The sequence below is a fragment of the Ambystoma mexicanum genome, chromosome 2q (genome assembly GCF_040938575.1).
Source record: "Ambystoma mexicanum isolate Mex_15411 chromosome 2q, UKY_AmexF1_1, whole genome shotgun sequence".
Classification (NCBI taxonomy): Eukaryota; Metazoa; Chordata; class Amphibia; order Caudata; family Ambystomatidae; genus Ambystoma; species Ambystoma mexicanum.
Window position 1 is genome coordinate 425,048,559 of NC_090924.1, and position 12,905 is coordinate 425,061,463.

General features: G+C 46.6%; 1 protein-coding gene across 10 annotated transcripts in view; it reads right to left on the bottom strand.

The window, feature by feature from the left end:
- Positions 1-12,905, bottom strand: part of LOC138569465 (uncharacterized) — a 2,298,575-nt gene that overhangs the window by 489,593 nt on the left and 1,796,077 nt on the right. For 7 of the 10 annotated variants that reach the window (XM_069647455.1, XM_069647449.1, XM_069647446.1 and 4 more), the window contains one exon: positions 1,926-1,979. The exons of the other annotated variants lie outside the window; for them this stretch is intronic. In XM_069647455.1, coding sequence (XP_069503556.1) covers positions 1,926-1,979 — 54 coding nt within the window. The remainder of the gene's footprint in view (positions 1-1,925; positions 1,980-12,905) is intronic. 10 annotated transcript variants of the gene reach the window in all.

Below are 12,905 nucleotides of genomic sequence, written 5' to 3' on the forward strand. Positions count from 1 at the left end.
AGCAGGGGTCGCTACTGGCTGGACGGTATTTTCGTGACAAGGACCTGCCCACCGCTGGGAGACTCTCCGGAGCAGTCCAAGCCGCCGCCACCCTTCTCTGTAGAGCCATATGAAACAGCAGTACCGGGTCAGTTGGGGGACCAACATCAAGGATGTCTGCGAGATCATCTTGCACAAATGCCCCTGGGGGAGCAGACCATCCCAAGTACTCGGAAACCCTAGCCATAAGGCGCCGGTACGAGGAATCGGCATGAGAGCCAGGCTCAGGCCTACAAACTCCACCTCCGGAGAGGTGTCCAGTCCACTGGCATCATGCAGTGACTGCCTCAAATCGTCAAACTGACTATGGCCCGAGACAATTTCATCTGGAACCTGACTAGGAACCAGGCCATCAGAATCCTCATCCACCTCCGAAATATATTCCAGGTGGCAAAAAGAAGGCACCCGAGAGTGCTTGCTCTTAACCAGAGCCTTCCTAGGGGGTTCTCCCGTGCCACGGGTACCTCCGACACCCCGGCCTCGAAAGACATCGAGGGTGTCGAGTGAATCGGCGCCGGCGTCGAGAGAACAGGCATCGGCGCCAAGAGGATTGGCGCTGACGTCGAGTAAATCGGCGTCGACGTCAGATGCAGCGCTGCCAGCATCGACGGCGTCGACACAGTCCTCGAAGCCGGAGCTCCGAGCGTGTCCTTCGACAACCTGAGCGTCAACGGCAGAGACGACTTCCTCGGAGCCGGAGCCTCGAGAAAGCCTGTCGACGCCCTCAACGCCTCAGACGTCGATGTATTCCTCGAAGACATCACAGGTGCACACGGTCTAGAACGCGTTGAGGACCTGCAACGGGTACGTCGAGAACGAGTCCCCTGGTCCGAACGGGGCCTCTCCCGTGACTCGTGCTGACCACTCTTGCGAGCGGTGTCTCTCGACCTCTCACGACCGACCCCACTCGGGGGCGGGGATGGCTTAGTACCCTGCGACTCGAGAATCGCCAGCATTTTCTTCCCGAAGGAAGCCCATTCCTCTGGTGTCGCACTGCTGGAGGGGTAAGCGACGTGCCGGGCAGAGTCTTCAGAAGAGGACCTGGAAGACGACCGCTGTCGGCGCTTCCGAGAATGCCTCGAAGAGGCCGAGGAGTGGCGAGACCGACTCCTAGAAGGAGACCCACGAGACTTCCGACGATGACGCTGAGAGTCTCCTCTCGAATCATCTGTCGAAAGCCCCGCAGACTTCGACTTCCGGGGCTTGGACACCCGACCTACCGACAACTTCTTCTTACGTTCACGTAAGGCTTTGGACGTGAGCGACTGGCAGTCGATACAGTCATCCGTGTCGTGGGCCTCCCCGAGGCACCAGAGGCAGGCGTCGTGCGAGTCCGTCACCGACATCTTGGACCCACACTTCCCACACTTCTTGAAGCCCGGACGCGGGGTCGAAGACGAAGTAGAAGACATCTTCACACGAAGGAGATTTCCACAAAAACGAACAGGTTTGAAGAACCGAGAAGAACAGAACTCCAAAGAGTCGAGGCGTTAACCGAGATTCACGAAGCAACAAGTTCGCGGAAAAAACAGAACTGAGGCTACGGGCGTCGTGCGTCCTACTTATCACATCGGATGACGTCGGAGGAGGTCCTCGACGACGGCGCATCAACGTCATCGACGCAGACGCCGAAAAAAGTTTACGAAGCAGCACAGCTGTGGTGATTACCTGTCATAGATATGGAATACGTCGGAGGACCCAATCCCCTCGAAAATGTGTTATCAGTGAATAAGAGGACCAATGACATTTTCAAAAACCCTTGCCTTAATCATAATAAAGGAATGCATCAGAGGTCAAATAATATATTCCTCACCACAAGATGTAGTTATATTTAATAAAGGGTGAGAATAATAGAAGCTTACCTTTAACACCCGAGCACTTCTTACCTCTATCATAGCAGGGTACACACCATTGAAAGGGTCCAGGTAAGTCTCTGTTAGCTGTTAATTCACCAATTTTAAAGTTACACAAGCGAAATATATTTGTGGTGAAAAAGGCAAAATTACTTCTTCTAACGTACCAATGCAACAAGTAGAGAAAACAAGTTAAAACAGAAGATACTAGAATCAACAACAAAAATAATTAAATAAAGCAAACCTAGGCAGCTTAATGGCAGTGCTCCAGCATATTTCTGTGACACTGAATCCAAAAGTTCAAATCAATTCAATAAAGCTACTCTAGGGTAACCCATTTTTTTGTTTGGCTATAAATTTGGAAAATATGATCACATGAAACATGACAGAAGACATGCTTCCCCTTTAGAAAGCAAGACTGAAGTCAACATTTCTGGGAAATGTTTTGGAATGAAAAGATACAATAGGCAAGATTAAGCATAATTCTATGTCAAGACCGGAGACAAGCATTATGCTTCTCTTTCTCTATTCTGAAGCTCCAGCAGCATTGTTCAAAAAGAAAATCCACAAAGCATTAAAACTACCTATGCCATTGTTCCCTGGAAGAAATGCAGTTGGACTAGCAAAGCAAGTCACTTGTCCAATCATTATTCATATTAGAGCTTAACCTCTTTCCCATCAGCCTTTTTCTTTGCTGTTCAAGCTCCTATCTTTCTTAATGCTTGCAACGTACCTATTGTTTATGCCGGAATGCTTTAACTTGTATGTCCAGCACCAGAGCAGGACCTCTTAAGGTCGTTCTCTTCGAAATTCTCAAAGGAATGGTCACCACCCCCTGCACTGTTTTACAATGAATCATCAGTAAATCCAACTCCACAGTTCATAGCGATGTATTATATATGGAGATTCATTTATTTTTTTATGCACTTATGTTAGGGAGAATTCTCTGTTTAGGCTGGATTTCCTAACCTAGTGAGTCCCCCAGCAGATTTGCTGGATTTTTGGGGTTTATTTTTTTCTCCTGCCAAGAGTGAGACTCTTTTACCCTCACTCTTGGACATAACTTGAGTGTTTCTGTGTATTTTTCCCCATAGGCTATCAATGGTTTTTGAATGTGTGTTACACAGCACCCTCAGTGCAGTAACACAGGGGTGTCATAGTGACCCCCAAACATAGACTCCACACCCTGGGACTGACTGTCTCCCTGGGTCTGTAAAGTCACCATTGACTTTACTAGTCTTAACTTAGGAACTTAACCAGTACAAACCATCATACTGTGGAAGTACTGGTAGGGGCAATTAGATTGCCCCTGGGTCTGTTGTCGAAGGGGTACTGTCCCGTCCCCCCTCGCCGAGTTTCTGGCTGGTGGCAGTGGATACCACGGAAATATTCCACCGTAATATTTCCCAATGGGATTTCCCATTGATTTTAATGCACCACTTTTTGGTGCAATGTTAAAGATACCGCCGGTTTATTTATTTAATATAAATTCACCGGTTGGGATTTTTTGCCAGAACTTGCCGCCAAAATGGCGTCTAGGTTCACTTCAGTAACCCTGAACCCGAGTCGAGCCTTTGTTACACTTTTGGCGGGCTTCTGCACAGAAGCCCTCCAAAGTGGTGTCATTCTGTCTGGGTACCACAGGGGGGGTGGGAGGGGGTTTAGGCACCCTGGACTGAGTTGCCTTGCCAACTCATGTCGCACTCTGGTGTGATTGGCCCAAGGGGTGAGCCGCCCCGCTCACCACTTAGCATGTTTGAGTGACAGCTAGGCTGTATGAATGGGGGTTTGCTGCATAAAAGCAGGGTTTTTGGGACTGGTTCTTCAGAAGTCGCCACAGGACCTAAGAAGCCGAAGAGGGAGAAGCCGAGCCGACCTGCCAAGACGACACCACCGGTGGAGCCCTGCGGAACCGTCTCACCACTTTTCCCAACGACAGAGGAGATCTCCAGCCGGGAGAGTCTTCTTCCCTTGACTGGTGGGGACAACCAGTTTCTGCCTTCTTTTCGCCTCCCTGAAGCATCACGTGGCTGCCTTGCCTGTGCCAAGCACCCCTGCAACCGGGATACCACTTTTTACCTCAACTGCGAAAGAGGGGTAACATCCTTTTAACCGGAAAACTCCACGGCTGGTTTCTTCCCTGGTAGTGCAACGACCTTCAGCTTTCCTCCACGTCGAGATCTTCTCTTCCTCTGGACGACGCCGCGACTTGCACCCCCTACCAGGAACAACTGCCACCACTGGAGGATCCTTTCCATTTTAAAGGTACTGTGTTCCGCCCGGCATCCCTTGCCACCGATTGTACGGGGTAGATTTAGCCCTCGGCTCTCAAACCTGGGTAAGCCTGGGACACCCTAACTAAACTTTTCTAAACTTATTAAAACCTTTCCTACTCACCTGTAAAGACTTGTGACATTGTGTGATCTTGGACATCTTTTCGCCTGGCTTTCCCTAGAGTGGGCCTGGCAACCAAACTTTCTTGCTCCGCAATAGACTGCCTTTCTAAACTTACTGTGAATATTTGAAAAGTGTTTTACCTTGCTGTTTTCATTACTTCTGCCTTTTCCCTCCCTTTTTAACTAACTTGTTGGAGTGCCATCTAACGTTAAGCGCTCACCTCTGTTTGGAAATAAGTGGTGTTAACTTAGACTTGTCCAACAAATAACTAGGGATGTACATATAAGTAATAGTGACTGTGTTTTGACTTGCTTACCTTTTCTGTGCTAGTGTAATTTATGAGTGTGTCTTTTAAATAAATAATTATATACTTTTACACCTAGCTCTGGTCAGTGTTTGCTTGTACTACTGTGCCTCTGTACCTATTATGTATGCTCTATATACTGCCTAACTCTTCTTGGGGGAAGTCTGACTGCTTCCGCCACAGCTACCAGGTAAATCTGGGTGGTACAGACTGCTACCAAGTGGGTTTACTGCCAAACACCTGTAGTCTTAAATCTTTTGCAGTGGTCCCAGAGGGAACTGCACAGGTTTCTGCCTAACAATTTATCACTGTGTCCCACTCTTGTGCACTACGGTCATCTTGTGGTAGGGCAAAGTCAGACATGGGCGAGTTAAGCTTGAATGCTCTGTGGGCAGAAACGGGGGCATACAAGGTTTGTGACGCCTGCTGCGGCAGGAGCAAAACTGAGTCTCAACACACTTGCGTATTGCGATGGAAACGTGGAAGAATCTTTCGCCTGTAATGCATATCAACAAAGTCTTTCTCAGTTTTCGATTTATTATCCACGTTTGTCTCACTGTTTGTTTCTGTGTTTAAAACTACATTTTTGCTTTACCAAGCTACTTTCTACATCTTAGTGAAACTACAACATACTCTACCATCCTCTACATCAGACAGAGTAAAATGTTATACATGCATATTACCGATGCAGCATGTTTTGGTGGCGAAATGCATGCACAGCACAATAGACATACATTTTAAATGTCTTAATCTGCAAAAGAATCTATCAAGGTCATGTCTGCATCTTGCTAAGCATTCTGTGATAGAGATTTTTATTTTGTATTTTAACATAAGAGACTGACCACAGTTTACTAACATGCTGTGTAAAATAATTCTGTGTTAAGCATAAATATCACTCGCTTTGTGAATTTCACAAACCATCTAATTACGATTGTTCCATAATGTACAACAATTTTCGCTAATGTATACCTTTACTTGGAGGTCAGTAGTCAACACGATTACATATTTCGCACAACTTCTATAAAATGTGTGACTGGTTTTCAGGCCTTCATGTTTGAACCAGAGTATACTTAAGAAGAAATGGAAACAAGACAAAGTCAAGACCTCCTGGTTCAAGGCAGTGAGACTGAAGACTAATTTCCTGAACCTGAACAGTCACAGCACTTAGTGCCAATTCGAGCAGAGTGAATTAATGCCCACATTACCATGAAACATGTGTTGCCAAGAGAATTCCATTTGTAGGGCCTACCGAGTTGAAGAAACTTCCACATAACAGTGCATTACTTTGCAAAAGGACTTTCGGGCAGCATATCTTACCTGCTCCATTCTTCGCATGGTTAGGCTATTGATGCTTGAACTACTGCCCACTGTTCATCCACGTGTCTGCACATTGAGTATAGCATTACATTAATACAAATATTTTACAAACATGACTGTAATCGCACCAGCGGAAATGGCTATATGATTTTCCATGGAGCTAGGTATTAAATGAATAACCTATACTCTCCGCAAATGTGTCAAATTTGACACCCATCCAATGAATATGTTCTACTTTAGTTGGTCTGCTTTTCAATGCCTTTTATGTCTAATTTTGTGGGATGTATTCCTGGTGCTTTGATTGTGGGATTCAAATCTTGTCAGTTTACAATACAAGGAATACGTTACTTACCTGTAATGCCCGTTCTCCGACATTAGAATCTTTCATAGATTCACATGCAGTTTGAATTTTCCTCGTCCTAACGCTGGGAATCCTCAGTAATATTAAAGCAGTTTCATTTAGAAAATGCATGAAACGAGTCGCTGTTCGCTCATTGCTTTTTTTGGGTCATTTACCCTGCAGCCATTAGACAGTGGCTCCCAAAGCTCCACCCCTGGAGGCCATCTTCCGATTTGCATTACGCATATAATAGTGCCAAGAAGAGTCACATGGGGATAGGCGAGGAGGGGAGTTGTACATTTATGAATGTTACCAATACAAGAGTACAGGATTTACAGCTAAGTAACGTATTCCTTCTCAAGCATTGGATCTTTTATAGATTTGCCTGCTGTTTGAATTTAATACATACAAGCAAAAGGGGAGGAGGATAAAGTTCACCTTTGGGAGGACCGCCTCTCCATCTCTAGACTCCTACATCAAATCTCTGTCGACACAGTAACACCTGGTGAAGGTATGATCAGACATCCACATAGCTGCTCTGCAGATGTCTGCCAGAGGAACACTGGAGAGGAAGGAAGCAGTAGATGAAACAGCCCTTGTGGAATGCGCCTTAGGCCAACTGGAAAGCTGCCAGTTCGCAAGTTAGTGACAAAAGGAAATGCAAGCAGAGAGCCATTGGGAGATGGAAGACTTGGACAGCCCTTTGCCCATAGCCTTGGGGCCAAATGCCACAAACAGGTGTGAGGACTTCTCGATTGGCTTGTGGGAGGAATCTTACAGCCTTGTCACTGATTATCTGGCAGGAAGCTACTCCTGCGTGGCCAGAGAAAGGCAGAAGGCACCTGACTCTGACCCTCTGGTAGGACCACGTAGGGAAGGACAAACTCCAGGGAAGCAGAGGTATCTTGCATAAAAACATCCCTTCAGATATAGCTTCTATTAACAGCCAGGTACCTTTGCAGCAATCAATTAAGCTTATTGCAACGTGCATGGTGAATTGCCACGTTTTTCTAACCAACAACAGTGTGAGGAAGAGGGGTGGGCAGACGCGGTAAACCAATGACCCATTCTAGTCGATGGAGAATGCAAAATAAAACGGGACATTTAAAGTGGACACTGATGAACAGCAAGAGAGAAGCATAGAGACTGGCAGATGCTGCAGCTGCGGCTAACTTATTCAGACGTGTGTTCGGAAAGGAGCGGACTGCGGAACGCCATGCAGAGGAGAGACGAGGGGTGCAGAGAAGCGAAACCAGGATAAGTTTGCTGCGTCTTTGTTAACAGCAGCTGGAGCTGTCGCACATCGACAGAGGGAAGTCGGAAACAGAGCAGCTTGCAGAACTCACTGTTAGCGAGCGAGGCAAAAGCAAAGCTGTGGGTGAAACACAGGGAACAACGAAGCAGCCGGGTGCTGCACGGTGAATGCTGTGTACTATACACAGTGCGTGAGAACCCAAGAGAAAGAGGTGAAACGATTTATAGCAATACAAACATTGTTACAAGTCCAGGGAAGGACAGTGAAACTGTTACAAACATTAAGAGCCACATTGTTAAGAGCCAAAGCAAGGGAAGTAAAACTGATGCAGACATTGTTAAGAAAGGGTCGGTGACCCGGCATATGAAAAGGATTGATTTCTGGATACAACACAGAGTGAAAAACTGTAGAAAAGCCCATGAATGATAGTGAACCAGGCAACATGGAAAAGCTATGGTAAGATAGGGAACCAGGCAATGTTGCAATACCATGGCAGGCGAGTAAACCAGGAGCAAGAAGAAGACTAAGAGAAACAAGGGGCAGAAATCCCAATCTGAAATTATCAAATATTGGAAAAGGGAGCAACCATACCTCTTTCTGAAGTGAAGTTGTAAAGAGAGAGAGAGCGAGAGTGATAGAACCCCTTAAGAACTGAGGAATTTAAAAGAATGCAAAGGAGATCTAAAACATCTATCTATGGAGTGAGAGAAACGGGAAAACTGTACACAGATGGAGTTGTCTCCTTTCCCCCATTTTTTTTTGGAACTGTGAAATTAAATTGAAGACAAGAAGAAGGACTTGGGAGAGAGTGGTCGCCTTATGAAAACAATGGATTATTATTGACTTTAACCTTCTGAAAGTTTTGGAAGACGGGAGGAAACCTTGACTCTTTTACTAGAGGAACTCTATTCTTATGTTTTACTACACCGTAGCACTTTATTTTGGTAACTTTGGGAAAGTTACATGTGGTTAGTTACAGAAAACCCCATGTAAACATTTTATTCATTTTGCCGTCTAAGGGTCAGTTTAGGGATTGTGGACACAGGACAGAGTACACTTTATGGTTTAATATCCTGACACTGACGTTCCTTAGTTTTGTTGAGACAGGGGAAACTCCTCTTAGAATTAGTGACAGATAGGATTTCTCCAACCCGTTTTCTTTTATGCCTAATAAAAGTCTGTAACCCACATTTGAAAATCCCCTGGGTCTGAGTCTTACTCTTGATCCCTTATACGTGGTAAGGGCAAAATAGGACTTAAGGGCTCACATGACATTCAGAGAGTATAAGGAACACCCAGCAAGTGTGGAAGAAGAGCCGAAGAACCCCAACAGTACCACAGGCTCATTGGGGTGAAATGAAGGTACTTTAGGCATAAATGTAGGGTTCGTTCCTAAAATTACCTTGGACTTGTGGAAAACAAGAATAGGCAGTAAGTAGGAAAGAGCCTGGATAAAACCAATTCTCCAGGCTGAGGTGATGTCGACCAAGAAAGCGGTTTTCCATTAAATAACAACCTTATGTAAAGCCTCAAATGGACGGCTCATTCATTTGGAAAGCACAACGTTGAGTTCCCACACTGGTGGAAAGGCATGGAAGAGGCCCTTGTGAAATTCCCTGATGAGTCAATGAGACGACAATGAAGGCATACTTGGTGTGCGCGTGAAGCAAAATATCGCAGTCAAATTAACTTTAATTGAACGGTGTGCCAAACCGCAATGCCCAATGGAAGTATGGCAGCATTTGATGACGCTAGAAGTGAAGAGCATCCACACAATGAGTTGCGCACCACGCAGTTAACTTGGTAGCAGTTGCACAATCCTTTGCCAAGATGTCTCTGCAGTCCTGGGGAATGTCAAAAATCATTCTGAATGCAGGAGCTAGGCAGTGAGATTGAGTGAGGCAGGGTTGTGATGAAGGTCTGCTCCCCGGTCCCCGGGCAGAAGGTTGAACAATGGAGGAAGCTTGAAGGGTGAGACTGCAGAAAGATCCAGGAGTTCCGAGAACCAAAACTGCCTCCACCAAGCCGGGACCACAAGGATTAATCTGCAGGGCTGTTTGGTGAAGTGTAGGACCCTTGGCATGAGCAGGAATGCAGGAAAGGTGTATAGGAACTTGTCGGTCTGTGGAACCATGAAGGAATACCCCAGGTTGCCGGGTTGTGGAAATCTGCTTGTGAATGCAAGGCACTTCGGGTTGTCATTGTTGGCAAAGAGGTGCATATTCGTCCACCCCCATGTCCAAAATAAGTGTAGCACCTGACTGCGGAGGCGTTCCCACTTGTGGCAGGAATGGAGCTCCCTGCTGTGAGACTCTGCCACAGAGTTATGGATACCTGGCAGATGGAAAGGGGACAGGAACATTCTCTTTGTGAAATGGCCCACTTCCAGCGGGATTGTGTTTAATGGGACAAAATAGGTGATCTCGTGCCCAACTGTTTTCGAATATAGGACTTTGTGGGCATGTTGTCCGTGAACACACAAACCACTTTTCCTTGCAAGTGAGGCAGGAAGGACATCAGAGCCCAAAAGAACGCCCTCAGTTCGGGTACGCTGATGTGCATGGACTTTTCCTCCAACAACCAGAGGCCCTGAGCTGGAAGATGTGTGGTGTGGGCTTCCCAGCCCTCCATAGACACGCCGGTCGTAACCGTCACTTGGTGAGCAAAGGTGACAAGTGGAGCTCCTTTTGTAAGATGGGCGATGTCCGTCCACCAACATAGGGCATTGTTGACTGGATGTGTGAGGACTATTTTGTCATCCCAATGCCTGGTGATTTGTTGCCAACGGACAACCAAGAACTCCTGGATAGGTTGCATGCAAAGCCAATAATGTTGTATGAGTGGAATACATGAGGACATCATCCCTATGAGGGGCTTTAGTGTCTGAACTGAGGCGACTTGTCACTGTGACAGTGCGCAGACCTTGACTAGGATAGTGTTTAACCTGTCTGTTACCGGGTAGCAGTGGAGGAGATAGTGTCCAGATGTGCTCCCAGAAACAGCTTTTGCTTGGAGGGAGTTATGCAGGATTTGTCATAGTTGATTGAGATGTTCAATGAGCAAAGGCAGTGTATCGTGGATTCCGTGTGCAAGCTGCAGGGAAGGGGCCCTGACCAACCAGACTAAATACAGGTACACATGAATGCCCAACTCCCGGAGGAGTGCAACTAACGGTGCCAGGCATTTTGTGAACACCCTTGGGGTAGATCCGAGGCCAAATGGAAGGACTTTGACTTGTTAATGAAGGCCTGCCACCATGAAGGGCAGGACCTGCTGATGGCATTGGTGGATGAGGATGTGGAAATACGTGTCTAGCGAAGAAATGAAATGCCCTTCGACTAGTTGATTGAGGATGTGCAAATACATTTGTTCATAAAGAAGGTCTAGTATGGGTCACCAACCACCAGATATGTTCTCCACAAGAAGACAGTGAGTCAACTCCCTGGTTTCATTGGAAGCGGGGGAACCCACTCTACTGTACCTTTTGAAAGCAATGTGCGAACTTTCCACTTCAGCATGTAAAGTGATTTGTATGCCCTGTTGGGGACAGGGTAGTTGAACGGCAGAGGAATTCCAAGGTACGCCCCTGGGTCAGCAGAAAAAACACCCATTTGTCTATGGTAATTTGTTTGCACTGACACTGGAAAAAGGAATGGCTTGCCCACTCGGGTGCGGAAGTGGTGGGGTGGTACTATATCAGAGTCCAGTTTACTTGCTGAGCTGGCCATTGTCCTCGGAGGGCCCAGACGCCACTGGGTGCCTCCGCACGACAGCCATCTGGAGTTGAAGCGGTCACCTGATGCATAGGCGGCTCCTTTGTACATTTGGGAGCTCTAGGCAAGTCGATAATCACAGTCCTGTCTTGAAAATCAGCTCTGCTTAGACCAAAAGAACTGGTACCGTCGACCTTGCCACAAAGAGCCAAGGGACCAGGCAGTATCAGAGTCTGTCTTTGCCTGTAGGATATCGCCGACTTTGAAGTTAAAAGGTCATCACCACCTAAAAGCATATCTAGAACCTTGGCTTGGACAATCGGGCAGTGGTTTGTGGCATTCAGCCACCCTTGGCGACTTCACAATACCCCATTGCCCATTTCACGGAAACCGGTATCAGCGATGTCCACCGATATCAGCGATGTCCACAGAGATGGCGTGATCCGATGATAGAGTCTCCTCTGCCTTATTGTCGGGCAGCAAATCAAGGATGGGGCCCATTTTGTACCGCAATTCCTGATCATCCCCAGTAGTAACTGCAGTTGAAATTATTTGTTTGGCAAAGGCATCCAGTTGTTTCCAATCCTTATCTGGGGGCACAGGGTATGTCGATGAGGGATCGGAGGATCTCTTCCGAGCAGAAGCATAAACAACTGAATCAAGACTGGGTTGTAGGTCTCAGGTGCCACATTGGGTTGGAAAAAGACGCTAGGGTGAATGAAGCCACCTTTTTGTGGATTATTAGGGGAACAATATTACTATGTATTCCAATGAGCCCTACCAAAGGAAGAACACATATTCAAAGCCAAACCTCAATTTTCACAAACAATTCCTTTCACTTAAATAACTTGTATAATATGCGTCTGAAAATTCATTCATATTAAGCGGAACAGAAACATTATGAATTACAGTTCTAAGTGACAATTATGTCCTAGGGTGGCTGAATCTCCAGTGTGAAACAACTTACTGTGCTAGAGCCAATTGCACTGTCATCTAGAAAAGCATATCGACAGATGTATATGTGAGATTTAAAGCCACAGAAGCTCTTTATTTAAACCAAACAAATATGTTTTGGCTTTGAAGATAAAATCTGTGCTCCAGAATGAGTAAATGTCTCTCCATGTTGGTGCCACCGGTTAAAGCGTGGAGGACAGACCAAGTGAGCTCTGATGGTCTTAGAGGCCTGTTCCCATCGCTGATTGAGGAAGCCTTTCTTCCTATTCTGTGGGGAGGAAATGAAACATTTTAGCCACCTTGGACATAACTGTATGCAATGTCCCAATATCATCGGGAGCAGAGTCCACAATTGGGAGCTCCCCAGGTTTGTCATCTGCTGGGACCAAATCATCAAAGTGTTGAAGCAGTGTCCAGGGGCCGGTCCGCATGAGAGTCAGAGTTTGACAGATGCCCTGGAGGAGGCGCAGATGGAGGAATGGTGCAGATGGCGACAAGGCGGAACAGGAGGCTGATCCACAGAAAAGGAATAGAGGGCTCTCGTGTTAGCAGCTCCGACACCAGAGTTTGAATTATGAACAGGATGTCCATGGAGACGCAATGAGCTTCATGGCAGAGCTGCATGAGGTGGTTGAGCGGGAGGCAAAATTTGGTCATCCTCATCAGAAAAAACTTGTTACGAGTCCTTCAAATCTGTGCCAATTACATGCTCCAAAATGTTGTTGAGGAGAGC